Raw genomic sequence first — 19,321 nt, forward strand, 5'->3', positions numbered from 1 at the left:
ACGATTTTGAATTTATTTTTTTATCATTTGAGTCCTAATAACATATACAAGGTGGTTAAAAAGAGAAAATCTTAATTTTTGACCAATTTAGAGCAAATAGTTTTGAAAAAATTAAAATTTTCAAAATACTATTTCAAATACTATTTTTCATCGCCAATTTCTTTTAGAAGCTTTTTTTAAAGATTCTTTATAGAATCTCTTACATGGATTTTGAAAAAGTATTTTTTTTTTTAATTTTAAAATGGTCAAAAATTAAGATTTTTTATATTTAACACGGAAAATTATACCCAGAGAAATGTTTTATTTAAACCAAATATAATATATTTGAGTAAGATAAACATATATTTGTCTCACAGCCTACTATAGCCTATTTATTTGGCGTAAATAAAATTTTTTATTTAAATCAAATAAAAATTTACTTAAATCAAATAAATATTTAATAGCGTGTGAGACAAATATATCGTTTCTCTGAGTGTATAAAATTGTTTACCTAAACAACTATTTTGTTAATTATACTAAAAAAAACTAATTTATTTGACTCAAATAATCGGTTACGTGACTATTATCAAATAAATATTTATTTATATCAAATAATTTTTATTTGATTTAAATAAACTGTATTTGTTGCAAATACAAAAATTATGTGTTCCAATAGAATTTATTTAATTCAAATAAAATTTTTTTTCAGTGTAATAAAAACTACAAGAAATATTTTTTAGACAAAAAATTATAGAATTTTTCATTTTAAAAAATTATTTCTTTATAAAACGTTTAGCATAAACGCGTTGTGTACTTTAACTGTTTTTTTTTAGATATCAGAAAATATATAAAAATTTTCAAAATAAAAAGTGTTTTGATTTTCGAGACGTCCAATAACTTTGTGATGATAAAAAGTTATTAAGATAACTTTGACATCAAAATTTTTTAATAAATACTTCAAAATGTCGTGCTTAAATTTTTTTGAAAGGTAAATAGCTTTTGATAAAATGTCAGTAGAGTATTCGCCAATATATCTAGGTTAAAAGATGAATTTTAAAAGTTAAAATTTATAAAATTAAATGTGAAAAATATATCATAGATAAATTTTTTTTAAAACATATTTAAAAATTTTTAATATTAAAAACTCTTTGATTTAAAGTTGCACAGTATTTATCTACATTTTTTTGCACATATAAATTTAGCAAATAAAATTCTGAATATAATATATATATATATATATATAGGTTATGAATACACTGAAATTTTTTTTTAATTTTTTCCCCATAAATTCATCAAATAAAATTCTAGTGTAAATATAGGTTATGTATACACGGAAAAAAAATTTATTTAATTAAAGTAATCGGACTATTATCAAATAAAAATGTACCTAAAGTAAATAAATATTTACTTAAAGAAAATAATGTTTTTTTTTAATTTGAACCCATAATTTCTGTATTTAAAATAAATACTGCTTAATTGATTTAAATTATAATTATTTAATATAGAAAAAAAAATATTTCTTTGATAGTAGTCAACTCTCTAAATTTGAGTTATAGTAAGAATTAGTTCACTAATTTAAAATTAGTAAAAAAATATCTAATTTTTAGTAATTTAAAAATTTTAGTAAAAATAATATTACTAATAATAATATTTCACTAATATTTTAGAAATATTTTAGTAGAATTTAGTGAAAATTTCTACTGATTTGAATTATTTAACAAATTCTCACTAATTTTAATTTAGAAAGAAGTAAAAAAAAAACGATTATTTGAATTTTTTCTCAGTGCAGATATCTAGAATATATGTACAATATTTTTTTTTTTAGACATTTTCCCTGTTGTAAGTTGTAGAGCGCGCACTATTTACATTATCTATTAGGAGATCATTTTTTTCAATGTACTTATCTAACGATGTTATTAGCATGCTTAATTAAGTAAATGCAACACTGTAATAAGCTAATGACATGTTAGAGATGGATGAGCATAAAAGAAGTACCCTTTGTGTTGTCAAGCTGCTTCATTTTATATAATGGCTTTCAGTTATTAGCTTCCGTATAGTAGTTGGGGAAATTGAAGCTTCTTTGAAATTGTTTCTAAATTCGTGCATACTTTGGTTTTGATGGAGAGAATCTAACAAACTGTTCACAAATATATATATATATATATAGCTAAACTTTAGCCGAAGGGCCTTTATGAAATATCGAGATAAAACTAGTTTTCCCATAAAAACATAAATATATATCACTAAACTTGTATTTTCTCCTAAACAGAGTATTTTATTACACAAAATATTTTCAAACTATGTTACTTTATTTCAATTTTTTAAGTCTTTGTTTTAAATAAAGTCAAAAAGAATCTATTTTTTTATTTAATTTATAATAACTTCATCCTTAATTTAATGTAATTTGTTTCATCCATTAATGGACAATATTACAACTAATTACCAAATATTTATATTAGATATATATACTGTATAATTTAAATTTAAAACCATGTTTCAAAATTAATGATAATAGATTACAGTGTATGTGGGTTTTTGGATATATATCTATAAAATAATAGATATATATATTTTTCAGTCATTACATTATACGCATATCGTATACTTTCACTACTCACGATATTATCGATAACCATTTATATCCTAAAAGTAAATCTGATATCGCACATCCCCTGTTATTGCAATGAAACCAATTATTTCCGCTGCAAATGTAATTTATGCTTTCCATACTGATTTTCACGAATATAATTAATGCATAATATGATCGATTTTAGGTACAATGAATGGACAAAAATATAAACATATATATATATAGAACAAATACTTCTAAGAATTTTGAATTGTAAAATTTTTAGAAAATAGGGATTTCCACTAAACAAGAAATAAATCCTAATAGCCAGAAAGGAATATAAAACCAAAAATTGTTAATATTAAGACAATACTGAATATAAAAAATCAGTAGTATTAATACTGAATCAGTACTGCCAACACTAAGACAGTACTGATAATACTAAGGTAGTACTGTTTGTACTATAAGCCAGTACTGTCTATATTATAATACCAGAACCAGAATCAGCTTAGGCTGATTTTGGTGCATTTTACTACTAAAATACCGACCAAAACAACAATGTCACTGACGTAAGTTTTTGTTTAACACAGCAGTACTGATAATACTAAGTCAGTACTATAAATACTGAACCATTACTTTCTGTATTAAGCCAATTCTAAGCCAGTACTGCTTTGGTATAGTCAATTTGTAATTAGCCAGAATAACACCAAACACCAAAATTTTTAGTGCTACAATATTTAATATACCCAAAAAAAGAAAAATCACGTTAAAATTTAAAACTGTTCAAGGAGTTCCGACCTGTTTCCGAATATATACAACTACCCCAAAGTAAAATCCCCCATAAATGAGCAGTTAAAATTCCTTTAAAGTTACTGTATATATATTTATACAGTGATAATAATAGTAAAAACTTCCAAATGGAAAATCCTCAAAGAAATGAGGTGGATAAGGGAATATCCCCCTCTCAGAAATGTAAGCAATGGTATGATAATAAAAAAGAAATAATAATAATAATAATAGTAATAGTTGCTAATATACACACGAATAAACCGAACAAAGCAAACCCAAAAACAAAACACTTCTATTGTTCCTGTAACCCAGCATAAGTATATATAGCAAAATCTAATAATAATCGACATCCGCGAGTGTAACCTCTATATAGGTGCGTTTGTTAAGCATTTCAAGAAAGCTTTGTAATTTATATTTTTAGCCATTTAGAGATATAGGGGGCTTTGGACATAAAAAAGGTACAAAAGCAATGATGCACCATACTATACATATATGTACAGACATTAAATATAAACATGAACTATATTTCATTATCCATTAATTATCAGTAGCGAAAACCGTATTTATTCTAATGGCAGGAATTTAGTAACTGATTTGCCATCAATTACTTTTTTACTGATACAAAATTTAAAGAGTACACTGAAAAAACAATACTGGTTGGAATAAACGAAATTCTGGTTATTCCAACTAGAATTCTAGTTGTGGTATATTTAATTTTATGGATATCAGTTCAAAAGATCCAGTCCATTATAATTGATGAAATGAAATCAATTATGATTCTGGTTAGTTTAACTAGAATTCTTATGTTATTATAATAAAGAAATTATATTTCAAAAAGAATTCTGGTTAAGGTATATTTTATATTATGATTCTAGTCAAGCTAACCAAAATTCTGGTTAACTTAACCAGAATAATGGTTGAAATAACCAGAATTCCGGTTAATGAAACAATTTTGATTAAACTAATCAGAATCATAATGCTCAATACACCCAAACTAGAATTCTAGTTGTAAGAACTAGAATTCTGGTTAAATTAACTTGAATTCTTGTAGAAATAACCAAAATTCGGGTTAATCAAAAAATTTTAGTATAACTGAGCAGTAACAAAATGTTAAATATACCCTAACGGAAATTCTAGTTGAGATAACTAGAATTTGGTTTAGTTAAACAAAATTCTGGTCAATTAACTAGAATTCTGTTTGAAATAACCAGATTCTGTTAAAAATTAACCAGAATTCTGTTTAAACTGACTAGAATGATAATAGTAAATGTACAATAACAGAAATTTAAGTTGGAATAACCGGAATCTGGTTATTTCAACCAGAATTCTAGTTAATTTGACAAGAATCTGGTTGGACAGAATCTGGCTCTACCAACTAAAATTCTGGTTAGCGTATATTTAAACCTTATGATTTGATTAGTTTAACAAAAATAGTAAGATTAACCAGAATTTTAGTTAATTTTACCAGAATCAGGTTATTTCAATTAGAATTCTGGTTAGTATAATCAGATTTTGGTTAATCTAATAAAAATTCTATATTTAACATTATGATACCGTGTACTATAATCAAAATTTTTAGATTAATCAAAATTCTAGTTATTTGAACCTGAATTCTAGTTAATCTATTAACCAGAATTACAGTTGGATAAACATGAATTCTAGTAATGGAATATATTTAACTTAATGACTATGGTTAATTTGACCATTATTGTCAAATTAACCAGAATTTTAGTTAATTTAACCAAAATCTGCTTATTTCAATCAGCATTCCAGTTAATTAACCAAAATTTCTGTCAGCTTAACCAGATTTTGGTTATTCCAACTATAATTATAGTCATCAGGGAAATATTTAACATTCTTATTCTGGTCAGTTTAAAGAAAATTCTGGTTATTTCGAACTAAATTTTTGTTTATTTAAACAGAGTCTGGTTATTTTAATCAGAATTCTAATCAATTAACCAAAATTCTGTTTAACTGAACCGGATTCTATTTATTTCAACTAGAACATCTGTTAGGGTATATTTAAAATTGTGATTCTGGTTACTTATACCAAAATTTCTCAGATTAACCAGAATTCCGGTTACGTCTACAGGGATTAAAATTATTTTAACCATAATTCTAGATAAAAGAACTAGAATTCTGGTTAAAATAATTTTAATTCTTTAATTTAACATTAGGATTCTAGTTAGTTTTATCAAAATTATTAACTAGAATTCCGGTTACGTCTACAAGGATTAAAATTATTTTAACCATAATTCTAGATAAAAGAACTAGAATTCTGGTTAAAATAATTTTAATTCTTTAATTTAACATTAGGATTCTAGTTAGTTTTATCAAAATTATTAGATTAACTAGAACTCTAGTTGTTTCTACCAGAATTCATGTTAATTTAAGCAGAATTCAAGTTAATTTATCCAAAATTCCAGTACTTCCAACTAGAATACTGGTTAGGGTATAGTTAACATTATGATTCTGGTTAGTTTAATTAAATTTGTTAACTTAACCAGAATTTAGGTTATTTTAAACAGAATGCTAGTTAATAAAACCAGAATTCTGGTTATCATATCTGGTTTTCATAACCAGAATCATAATTTTAAATATACCAAAACCAGAATTTTTTTCAGTGTACTAAATCTCAGCATTTGTTTTGTCCTAATTTAGTCAGCAATTTCGCCAAAAAAATATACATAAAAATTCATGTACTATAAAAATTAAGATACAAAAAAATGTATTTACCTTGATACTGTCGTAGCATGCTGTGACTCGTCCATTCTGCACCTCAACATTAGCTGGTGGATGCGCGAACTTGCATTCAGTGTCTGGTCTGGTGCACTTGTTGCGTTGAAACTCCCTGCAGACCTCCAATTGAAGCCATCGGGAATCTTTACCGTTGAGTAGGTTGTTCATGTTGACCATTGCCATCTTCCAAAAGTTGACTTCTTTTTTTATTTTATTTTTTTATTTATACGGGATGGATTACCCCTATTATATTATCAGTTGTTCACTCCGCGTCGTCCGCGTCTTGTCGGTATCACACTCGCGGCGACGATTACTATTTGTTACCAACGATATTTACAAATGAGATAATTGTTGGGTTCACTTTTATAATTAGGAAAGAGGAGAGGGTAAGAAAAATATAATTTTTCAAATCAAATTCAATAATATTAAAAAAAAAAATTAGATTCTTTTAATCTTTAACACATAAAATGGGGTGTGGGGGAAAGGAACCCAAGAATTACCTCAGGTTTATAGATATCGTTTTTAGAATATATATATATATACCTCGTGGAGCCTTTATTGTGATTCTTTTGCAATGGAACGTGATATCGTCGTCTTTCTTGATTTAAAGATTTTTTGTAGTTGCTGATTGGTGCGTGACTGATTGGCAGCGCCTTTGGATTTGACGATAAACTGATCCGAAGATTATATTACAGTTCGCGATTATCGTTTATTGGCACTCTTATTAAATTTCCTTTGGATGATGTCCGCAAAAGTATCAGGAAGATCTCTTCTCGTTTTACCCCTTTCGTTGATGTCGCTATTGGCCAAAGCTAAATAATTGGATTCTTATTTTTTTTTTTTTTGTTTTTCAAAAAGCCAAGTGTCAAGGTCACAAGAAAGGTGGGGTAAAAGCGTGAATTTTTTTTTTGGATTCTTTTTTTGAGAAGAAGGAAGAAGGGGAGAAAATTTGCTTGATAGAAAGTGAAAGAGAGAAAGAGAGAGAAAGAAAGAACGCAAAGGCGGACGACAAAGCAGTACAGGCAATGTCAAAGGTTGGGCAATGGGAAAAAGGGGAGAAGTTGTAAGTTAGCGAAACGTCGCTTCCGTTCACTTCGGTTTCACGTCATTTATTCGGCGCTCTCCTGGCTCCTTCCGCGGACGACTTCCGGTACTTCTCTTCTGGAAACATACCAAAAGCGAAAAATTGCGTTACTGCGAATGCAAGTAGCCTGCTTAATATATTTTTTTTTATTTTCTCGCAAAGGAAATGTCTTAAGATATACATATATAAGTCACAGGATCGTCGACAATTAACTCCCTTTTATTATATTAAATAATTAGTATAATAAATTATTAAAAAAATTTCTTCTTCATAAAATCTCAAAAGGAAAATAGGGATTTTTTTTTTGTCAACGATCCTGTGTATAGGAACTAGAAAAATAAATTGTATATACATTTGTGTATAAACGTGCGCTTGCGTGTATACATGGGCGTGGATTATTAATAAGAGTGGGGGGTAAAAGCAGGGTCAGTTTAAAAAGCGCAGATTTACCAATGCAAGCTATATATATGTTAGTGAGGCCCGTTTTGTAAAAAAAAACTAGCTTAAGCATTTTTTACATCTATCGTGCGTATATATTGATATCAAGAAAATTTTCCCCAGAAAAAAAAATTATTTTTCTCTAACGGTTTGAGTTTCTTCTAATAACCGCTAGGTGTTCAAATTGGCGCCACTGTCAAGTGTCAGCACAAATAGACAGTATTTATTTATAAATTAGGGAATTTTTATTTATTTTTTATTATTTATTATTCTGCCCTACAATTTTTAAAGAATTAACAAAATTTGTAACTAATCGTGATCACTGATTACGAACTGATCAGTTATTCAAAATTCAAAATGGCGGATCCAATATGGCGTTACTAATTTATTATTTCCTTATCAAAACTAAAGTACGGGCGCTACACTGGTACCAGTACTGCGCCAGTAGTGAACTCTTTTATTTTCTGGTATTATTATTATTATTATATTATTTATTGAAAAAAAATCTTGTCCAAAGGAAATTACTTTCGAAAAATAGAAAAATAAGAAACTTTCTCCCACAGAAATTCAACGAAGCGTACATTGCGTTTAGTTTCGTATAGTTGGTAGCACGCGCGCTGATTTATATATTGAGTCTTAAGGAGGGGAGGGGAAATCTTTTTATAAAGAGCTCTGCTGTAATAATAACTATATTTTCAAGTCAATATACAGAAAAAAAAGTGGCAATTCCAATACTTTATAACTATAAACAAAACTATAGTTTCTATTTTTAGATTTATATAAAAATATATTATAGTAACGTTACAGTTCATAACGATATTGCAAGAAAAGCGTCATTTTTTTCGAATTTACACGTTCCCTATAAAAAAATTAACATAATTCATTACTGGCGCAGTACTGGTATCAATACTCCGTGCCAGTACTTCGCCAGTAGTCAATTTCTAAGAAGAATTACGATATGTGATTTTTTCCTCGGCAATAAATGAAAAAATAAAAATTTTCAAAACAGCGTAAGGTTTCACTAGAATAGTAAAAGATTTAACTAAAACAACTAAAACTTTTACTATTTCAATGAAATTTTTAGCTGTTTCAAGTAAATTTTTTTTTTTTTTTTTTTTTCGTTTGAAGCGATTTTCAAGAAAGGCAAGTGGAACATTTTTTTCCAAGTAAAAAATCTGGAGTATAAAATGAAGAAAAAAAGAATACAAAGAGAAAGAGAATGAAAAAAGAAATCTATATATAGTGCAATTTTGCGACATCCCACAAATAGTAAGCCGCTTATATCAAAAGAGAGAGATAGAGAGAGAGAGACGTCGCGGGGAAAGGTCGTTTTTCAAACAGTTGAAGGAGAAGATTCGAGACGTATGTCCTCTATCTCTTTCACTCTTTCTAGGATATTATATTATACTTGGCAGGGGATTTTAAAAGAAATAAAATAATATAGCTGGACAAGTCATTTGTTTTGTTATATGTGCCTGCGCGTTTACACAACTATATAACCAGAGATTTTGTCATGATTCTATATCGTGCGCAAAAGCCGATTTTCTTTTTCCAACTAACTCTCAAAAAGCTTTATTCTTGAAAATGACGTTACTCGAATCCTTTACCTTCCCATCCCCCCACCCCTAAAAAAAAATTCTCTGCACGCATAAAGATGATAGAAAAGGAAAAATGAACCCCCTTGACCAGAAAGACACTGCTGCTAATATTTTTTACTTTATAAAAGCTGATAATTAAAAAAAAAATTTCTTTTTTAAAAAATACGATTTTTTAAAAATAAGTTATTTAAAAGGTTTGTAAACAATTTCTAGACGTAAAATTGTGAAGATATTTTAGTTATTACAAACAAAAAGTAGTTAATATTCAAAAAGAAGGTAAAAGATCTGAAAGTCAACGTAGCTGTGCGGTAAGAGTACACTGCTCGCGTCCCAAGGGTCCTGGGTTCGATCCCCCATGTGTTAGAAATTTTTTCAAAATTATTCTTTAGCGTTTTTTTATATATACTGTACACTCGACTCTAAATGTAAGAATTTTAAATAGAATATAATTTAGAAATAAAAAAATGTAAAAACTGTTATTTTCAAATAAATAACAAATATAGTAATAAACAATAAAATTATTACAAAATAGGGTAATTTAAAGGAAAACTGACAAGGCCCTAATAAAAATTTCGCTAAGTACACAGAAAATTAAAAGGCATTAAAATAAGCTGCAAAATGTATTAAAATAAGCAAAATTGGATTAAAATAATAAGCGTTGCAGCTTATTTTAATGCCTTTTAATTTTCTGTGTAGACTATTGATAGGGAACATTGTAACAAGCTTTTAGGGCGCTATCAAGTTTCTCTAAAAAAGGGCCAATATGGAAAAATTTCTGCACAGGTAACGAATATTCAAAAAAAAAAAAAAAATTTTTCAATAAATTCTTCAAAGAAGAGCATATTAAAAAGAAACTTTTTTGTCATATCAATAAATGTCAAAAAAATCTTTGACAGAAAATCTTCATTAGGCTTTAATAATGATTGAGTTAATTCCGCCAAACAAAACTAAAGAGAAAAGAAGAGAGAAAATTTACAAAGATTTTTTTTTTTTTTTTTGCATTATTTCCATATATACACAATAAACGCGCGAATGGAGATAAAATATAAAAAAAGGGAGAGAGAGAGAGAGATAAATGACAAGAGGGCTTTTTCTCTTCTCATCTTCTCTGCACACGTCTTCTGGCTTTTGTATGCGTGTGTGTGTGTGTGTGTCTGCTCATCTCGCGCGGCAATGTCTGACAGTTTACATAATCGAAAGCATTCTCTTGGAAAGGTTAAAAATCATTTCCATGCCACACGATTCCAGTAGGGGGAATACTTGACCATGTATAACGCCCATCGCGTTCGCATCATCGAATTTTTTCAATCGACCGTAATGGCGTCCGTGATCATCGATGCAGTATAATGTATACGCCATCGATATATAAATAATAACCATTATTTTGCCCTTTTTCCCCCTCCCCTTCATCGCTAACTCTCTTCTAATGTACATTAAAATGAAAAAACATCGATAAATATTGTGCCCCTTCCCCCTTTTTTAAAAGATTTAATTTTATTTTCTAATATTTTTAAACGCATCTAAAGTATTTTTTTAAATTAATATTTTGTACTATTTTTTGAGATTTTTTACTATATATAAAATATAATTATAATGGTTATAATTTGAAATAATTATAATTATTACTATTACCAATAATTATAAATGATAATAATTATAAATAGTAATAAAAATTATTTAATTAAAAAATTAAAAAAACAATTAAAAATTTGTCTATATTAGACGTTTTTTAAAATAAAGTATTTTAAACTGGCGCGCGCTATTTCGACCAATGAGGTAGGAGCATGCGCAGTATGACAGCTTTCTGATTCGTAGAATTAAGGGAACGGCCACAGCTCAGCTATCTAAGTAGGGTCGTCATGGTAACGTATAAGAGTGAGAGAAATAAAGAATGTTTTTTATTTCTCTCACTCTTATATGTTACCATGACGATCCTACACGAAGCTAAAGTACGCAACGTTTATGATAAACGATTTTTAAAGAAATAATTTTTTAATATGAAAAATTCTATAATTTTTTGCCTAAAAAAAATATTCTTTTATAATTTGTTAATTAATGAAAACTACAAAAAATACATTTTTTAGGTAAAAAAATTAAAGAATTTTTCATTTTAAAAAATTATTTCTTTAAAAATTGTTTATCATAAACGTTGCTTACGCATAAACGTATAACCAGAATTCTGGTTATTCCAACTAGAATTCTGGATAGCTTAAGTAGAAAGTAATGTTAAAAATATTCTAATCAAAATTATTTTTCAGTGTGAAAATATTATATTCTAATTTTAAGAATATCTTCTTGGCGCCTATTTAAGAACATTTCTTAAATTAAATTTTTTTTCTTTTATCTATAGAATATCTCTTAATCAAAGAATTGTTTCTTATTTCGAGAATATTATATATTATATTCTAACTTTAAGAATAAATTGCATAGAATAAATTCTTAAAAATAGGCGCCAAGAAGATATTTTTAAATTTAGAATATAATTTTTTTCAATGAATTAGTTAAGAGTCGAATCGATGGTATTTATATGCGTGTAAGGTAACAAAAAAGAAAAATTAATGAGAAAAATTTGTTTGAACGTGATATTTTGCACTTGATTCAACGAAGCGTTGACAGTAAAGGGACACACACACACGCACACACAAACAAATGTTTGTAAAGAAAATGTTAAGAGTTGAAAAATCGCGAGTCGTCAATTCCGACTATAAAAGTGTGTAAAATCTGTCAAGTGTGAAAAGTGACGAATAAACTGACTGGAAATAAGAGACGCACAGGAAGCAGGACGTTGCGCATCACCCTTCGCATCCGCATCTTTTAAATGCATAAGTTTTGCGGGTTTCGATCGTGAAGCAGACTTTACGGTCTAGTTACATCGAAAAAGACGATGATATTGTGCATCTTGCGTAACGCCTTGCTGTTGCTCTTCTTGTTAGAATGCATATATATATATATATATATATATATATGAAGAACAAGTAGACGTGTGTAAAGTGAAACCTCACGTTACAATAATATAAAAAAAAGAAAGAAATACGGAAAAAAACACTCTCTAAGTAAAATAAACTTACCAAAAATGTATAATGAAACCATTGAGGGAAATCTTAATTTTTTTTTACAAGAAAAAAACCGATATTAAGTTATTATAAATCAGTAACTTTGCATTTATTTTTCCTTGTATATATCAACGAAAAAACGAAACTCTAAATTTAAGAATATTTTCTTGGCGCCTATTTATAAATATTTACTATATGTATTTTATTCCTACAGTTAGAATACACGTAGAAAAATGTTTCTTTGATACAGGGTCAAAGAAAAATTTTCTTTAATTTAAATTAAACAAAGCTGAAGTACGCAACGTTTATGATAAACGATTTTTAAAGAAATAATTTTCTAAAATGAAAAATTCTATAATTTTTTGCCTAAAAAATATTTCTTGTAGCTTCCATTAATTAAAATAAATTATATAAAAAAAATAATTTTTACGCAAAAAATTATAGAATTTTTCATTTTAAAAAATTATTTCTTTAAAAATCGTTTATCATAAACGTTAAGCTTCGTAGGAATTTTTTATTAAATTCAAATAAATATTTCTTTGACCTTATATATCAATGTTAGAATTTCTTTGATTTAATGCACAAATTTATCTTTCATTTAAAGAAAATTTCTTTTAATCAAATAAATTTTCTTTGAAACTAAAAAGATTTTTTTGTTTCTATTCTAACTGTAAGAATAAAATGCATGAGAAATATCTTTCTGTGCAAATTATTAAACACTTACTTATTTGTTAAAAAAAATTTTTTTCAACGTTTTTCAAAAAATGAACAATTTAAAAAAAAATTTGTAGGCAAAAAATTAATTATTATTTGCTAAATGAAATTTTTTTTTCAATCAAGTAAGAATTTTTTTTTTTGTAAAGTGCTAAATACTGCCTGTTATATATATAGTAAAGAAATCCTTTTTCTCCATTCTAGCATGGAAGAGATGTCGATTTTAACAGCAGCTGCGGGTATAACGAAACGGTATCTACATACCAAGAAATTCTTATGGCCTACTGTTAAGCATTAACCGATAAAGGAGGTGCTCGCGCTTGCGCATTTCACCCATAAAAAAAAGATCTTTGGACAGAATCCTTATCGAGAGAGAAAGAGAGAGAGAGAGAGAGAGAAAGCTTTAATAGTGGACCCATTAAATAAATGTTTCATGCAACTATACCGAGAAGGTCGCCGATCAAAGTGTCACGATAAACTTTTTGCCCATGTTCAAAATGCCGGTAAACTTCAAGTCTCTACTTATGCATCTGATACGTAAATTATACCCTCCCCCGAAAGTTTCGTGTGATAAGCAAATTAACGTTTCTACAGAAGCTATTTCGTTTTCCTTTAATATCATATAGGCCGTATATATATATACTTAGGAATTATATCTACTTGAAAAACAAATTATAACAAGTTCCAATAAATTATTTTTTGAATAAGAATATTTTTAAAATAAAAAAATTTCTTATTTTGAGAAAAAATAATCTTAAAATAAGAATTTTTTTAAAAAATAACAGTATTCTTTAAATAAGTCTATTTTTAAAATTACAATAATAAGAAAATAAAAATATTCTTCTGTTGAGAATATTCATATTCTCAAAATATAAATATTGTTATGATAAGAGTATTCTTAAAATAAGAATAATTTAAAAATAAAAATATTCGTATTTTAAGAATATTCTTATGCTTAAAATATACTCAAAATTTACTCTCAGAATATGAATATTGTTATAATAAAAGTATTCTCAAAATAAGAGTATTTTTAAATTGAGAATAATTTCAAAATAAGAATATTCTCATGTCTAAAATATATTTAAAATATAATCTTAAAAATAAAGGGAATTTTTAAAATAAGAATAATCTCAAAATAAGAATATTCGTATTTTGAAAATCTTCTTATGAGGCCATTTTCACCGTGAGAATAAATATTTAATTTTCCTAGATTTTTAAAGCAGTTAATATATTCTGCGTCTGCGCAGACGCAGAATGTTTGTCTGCGCAGACGCAGAATATATCTACTGCTATTAACCTCTCGGAGGATTAAATTTATCCACACGGTGAAAATGGCCTCTATTTTTCAAATATATTTAAAATATATTCTCCAATGAAGAATATATTGTTAAAATAAAAGTATTCTTAATATAAAAATATTTTTAAAATAAGAATAATCTGAAAAATAAAAATATTCTCATTTTAAGAATACTCTTACTTTTAAAAATACTCTGACTTTAAGAATATCATTATTTTGAGAATATTTTTATTTTAAGAATTTTCGTATTTTAAGAATATTTTTATTTAAAAATTATTATTATTATTATTTACGAAAACAATAAGAATAAAATAGATTATAAAAATAGTAACAAAAAATTATACTCTTAAATTTAGAATATCATTGTCTCCTGCGGTCTAGACAGTGAATTTCATGTTTACTCTTGACTTTTTGTGTCTATGTGTGTGTATGTGTTTTTTTTTTTTTATAGTTTTGCCAGTGATATAAACAAGAGGAATGCATATATGAGCAATCGACAAGCCATTTTCTATAATTCACTTATAAGCCCCGCGGGAAAGCTCGTTAGCTGCGAAACAACACCGAGTGCAATGAGTGTATAACGAGAAGTAACGTCGACATCGTAGCCGAATCGACTCGAAACAACAGGGCCCGTAACGCCTCGTTGATATTTACGAAAGCCATAGAGTCAGAGAACACACACACACACACAAAGAGACAGAGAGAGGGACAAACAAATTAACAAACAAAAAAAAAAGAAGAGGAGAGGAGAGTTTGGCATTTAACATTGTTCTCAATTTTCAAACGTCGAACCAACAAAATTTATAACGTATTTTTCACGCTAGAGGGCATTTTCATATGGCGCTTGAAGCGTAATTGATGTTATCCAGTTTTAATGTTAGTTTTATATATATATATATATATATATGTTACATTCGACCAAATTTATATTTATGTATTTTAAATTTTTTTCGCAAAAAAAAAAAAAATACCTCTCGTTATTTGCTCTTGAATTTTTGGACAATTTCACAGCTGGAGATATAAAGTGACTGTACTACAGGTAGCAGATGCAAATTGTAAACAAACTATTTTAACATGAGCCGAACTGAAAACGAGACTTTTTTTTATTTTCTCAAATGACGTTAATTTAAAAAATTAGTTAAAAAAATTCTTTTCAAAAAAAAAAACGAGAAATATTAAGGTTTAATAGGCGAACATAACCTCAAACATAGAAAATTCTTTCATATTTGCCAAACATGAAATTAAAATATATGTTAAAAATTACTTCAATTTTTAATACTTCGTGAGAAAAAATTAATTACAGTGGAACCTCGATTATCCGAACTAATCTATAGGCAAGGCATAAATTTGGTTATTTTGCTTTGAAAGATAGCATCTATTCGTTTTTTGGATGCCAAATCACGCATTCTTCTCAGAAATGAATGAATGATAAAATAAATAGAGAAAATAAAATTTAAAATTCGGAAGACCAAAAAATAATTCGGATAATAGAAGTTCGGATAAAATGTTTTTCGGTTCGGATAATAGAGGGTTCGGATAATAGAGGGTTCGGATAATAGAGGTTCCACTATATTGTTAATAAATAATATTCGAAAATTTATTTACAATCAAATATTCTAATTAAACTATTTAATTAATTTAATTTTTATTAAACCGATTTTCTGTATTACAGAATTTTTATATAACCGAAAGTCAATTTTATAGAATTTTTATTTGTTCAGATTTTAGTTTATTTATTTATTTCAGTAAACGGGATAAATCCTTTTATACACATGTAATTCGTAATACCAAGTATGTATAAACATGTTTTAATTTTCATTTTCATTTAACATAATAGCCATTTTAATAAATTTTTATATGTAGAATTTTATTATGCATATAATTTTCTTTTAGATGAATTTTCATTCGTTTGAATTATTATTTGATAGAATTTCCATATAACCGATTATTCATACTATACAGAATTTGTACTTAACCGAAAAACTATTTAACAGAATTTATAATTGATAGAATTTTAATTTGTCCGAAAATTGCAAATGGCCGAACAAACAATCGACAGAAAGATTTCGGCGCGAATTTTAAAATCAATCTATCAAAAAATTGATCATAAAGTTGTGATTGGTTGATTTTAAAAATCGTGCCGAAATCTTTGTGTCGATTGTTTGTTCGGACATTTGAAATTTCGGAAAAATTAAAATTCTACCAATTAGAAATTCTGTTAAATGATTTTTTTCGGTTAACCCCTTGACAGTCGATGGTTCTGTTTATGTCCATAAAAAGTCGTGCCGCACCTTTGTGACTTTGGACATATATATTAGAAAAAAAAATATTAAACATAATTCGATTTGAGTGTCAATGGTTTCAGATTTTAAAAATTCAAAATGGCGGAACCTAATGACGTCCAAAAAATTTTTTAAATTGATTAGATTTGCATAAAAATGGTTCCTTTAGGGTTTTTAGGGTCGCTAAATCTAAATTTGAGGTCAGATTCAAAAAATTCAAAATGGCGGAAAAATTTAAAATTGATTCGATTCGTTCAAAAATTTGGTTTTCGGGGTCGCTAAATCCAAATTTTACCTCAAATTTGGACTCAACGACCACAAAAACCCCCAAGTACCAAATTTTGAACGAATCGAACCATTTTTAAATTTTTCCGCCATATTGGGTGGCCATATTGGGTCCACCATTCTGAATTTTTAAAATCTGACATCAAATTTGAATTCAGCGACCCCAAAAATCCCCGAGTACCAAATTGTGAACGAATCGAATCAACTTTAAATTTTTCCGCCATATTGGGTCCGCCATTTTGAATTTTTTAAATCTGACTGCGAAGGGGTTAAGTATAATTTCTGTAGTACGAAAAATTGATTATTATATGGAAATTCTATGATATAATATTTCGAAAAAATAAAAATTCTGTGAAGTGAATTTTTGAATTTTGATTTTTAATATAAAAATGAAATGATATAGTTATAAACAATGACATACATTTGAATTCAAATATTTTTATTAGATTAGATTAGAATTTTTTTCTGATATTAGTTTTTTTTGGGTTATGAGTGTAATGATCGAGTTTTAGTCAAAAGTATACGTATTTTACGTAATTTTCATCAGATTTACGGACTTTTAAGGACCTATACTATTACTTTTTAAGTAATAAAATTCTATAAAATGAAAATTGCAACTAATGATTTTTATGGTATAATCATGTGTCTCAAAAAGAATTATAGCATTGATATTTGTGAAAACTAATCTCAAGTTCTTCTTGAATAATCAACTAAATGGAATATGACGTAAGGGATTATTGAATATTGAAACAATAATAAGCAATTCAGGATAGTAAACTAGCAAACTCTAATAGACGAGAAATTGAAATTCTGTGTTGGATTTGTAGGGATAAGCACTATTTCCTTGGGATTTATATATATATATATATATATATGTATATAAACTAGAGTGAGGGACTGATGACAATATATAGTGCTGGCTCGTGTTGCAGGTTCGAGCACGATCGCGTAACTGCGGCTTGGAAAACCGAGTGCATCTGACGTCGTTTACGTTGCTCGTTGATGCATTTCATGAATTCATTCATTCATTCATGCGTTTATCCATTCTCAACCATTGTCGAGCAATAGGATTTCACGGATCGACCTAATGCCTCTCTATATCTATATATATATCCCCTCCTTCACAGAATTTCCATTACAAAACATTTGCACAAAGACATTTGCAATAATATATTTAATCAATGCGCTCTCTTATTCTTCTCGGTATATACAATCTTGATTAAACCTCTCAATTATATTCCTTACTGTAGAAAAAAAAAAGATCAATAATTCGAGAAATTAAAATTAAACAAAAAACTTGATGGATATATATGAAAATCAAATAATTCCTCAACGCGAGAAAATTGACTCGTTTGAGAGAAAGAGAGAGAGAGAGAGAGAGAGAGAGAGAGAGAGAGAGAGAGAGAGAGTGAGAGGAAAAGTTTGATTAACACAGAAGATATGGAAACATTGAACTGAATTGTTTAAAAGTGGTTCTTCGTCGTCGTTGGCGAGAAAATGAGACGCGAGAGCGAAGCAGCTCAAAATACGTTAAAGCTATTAACGGTTATCTAGAGTCTGTTGGAATAGTCGGGCAAGGTTGTTAGCACGGGAGAAATACGTATTTCGATATGGAACTTGGGACTATTGGACGAGGTGCTGAAACATGCAATTTCCTTTACCCGTAACATTGCTCTGGCAATAGAGAGAAAGTACAGTAACTGCCAAAACTAAAGAACATAGATTAACAACAAGTAACATCTGACTCCAAAATACACGTTGATTAAATTAGATATATCTTTATATATACTATAATAAATGCGTATATAATTTTCAAACTTATTTCTCCTAATTCGAAAACTTTTTAAATAAATTAGTTAAATTTTAATTCCTAAATTAAAATTTCTTTTAAATTTAATAAAAAGGTATCATTTTTGAATCATACCTTTTATTATTTTCAGCTACAATTGCTTACAACAGCAAAAAAAAAATACAAAAGTATGAGCCGATTTTCACCGTATGGGTTAAATTTAACCTTCCGAGAAGTTAAAGGCAGTCTGCGTCTGCGCAGAAAGTATACAGATTCTGCGCAGACGCAGAATATATCTACTCTGCCTTTAACCTCTTGGAAGATTAAATTTAACTCACACGGTGAAAATCGGCCTCTATGAAGAGTATTCGAATTAGTTTGAAACATATTCTCTACCATTTCGTACAAAACTAAAAGACCGTAACTTGTTTTTATTGAAGTTAAGTTGCTTATTAAGTTTCTATCTTTACAAAAATAGAGTTTAAAATTATATGAAAAATTTTATGGAAGGTAAAAAAATCACCTTCATGAAGGTGGCGTCGACGCTCAGTCACAGAAAAAACGCTGGGTAAATTTTGTTGCGGGTAATTTTCACCAATGCTAATTCACATAGACGGTGGCGCCCTCAACTAAGATAAAATTTGTTGCAGGTAATTTTTATACCGATTTTGTGTTAAAAATTCTACTTTTTTTTCGTGTGGTGTC

The 19,321-nt window shown here is 27.8% G+C and overlaps 1 protein-coding gene across 9 annotated transcripts in view; it reads right to left on the reverse strand.

The window, feature by feature from the left end:
- Positions 1 to 19,321, reverse strand: part of LOC127278033 (uncharacterized) — a 471,303-nt gene that overhangs the window by 335,959 nt on the left and 116,023 nt on the right. For 7 of the 9 annotated variants that reach the window (XM_051299533.1, XM_051299534.1, XM_051299532.1 and 4 more), the window contains 2 exons: positions 6,620 to 7,237; positions 6,074 to 6,389 (listed from right to left, as the gene is read on the reverse strand). In XM_051299533.1, the coding sequence (XP_051155490.1) occupies positions 6,074 to 6,259 (186 nt within the window). In that variant the 5' untranslated portion in view covers positions 6,260 to 6,389; positions 6,620 to 7,237. Of the gene's footprint in view, positions 1 to 6,073; positions 6,599 to 6,619; positions 7,238 to 19,321 lie in introns of those variants that run through there. The other 2 variants (XM_051299535.1, XM_051299536.1) reach the window with 2 other exon arrangements.

This window comes from Leptopilina boulardi, unplaced genomic scaffold (genome assembly GCF_019393585.1).
Source record: "Leptopilina boulardi isolate dan_hultmark-lab unplaced genomic scaffold, ZJU_Lbou_2.1 LbouV2_194, whole genome shotgun sequence".
Classification (NCBI taxonomy): Eukaryota; Metazoa; Arthropoda; class Insecta; order Hymenoptera; family Figitidae; genus Leptopilina; species Leptopilina boulardi.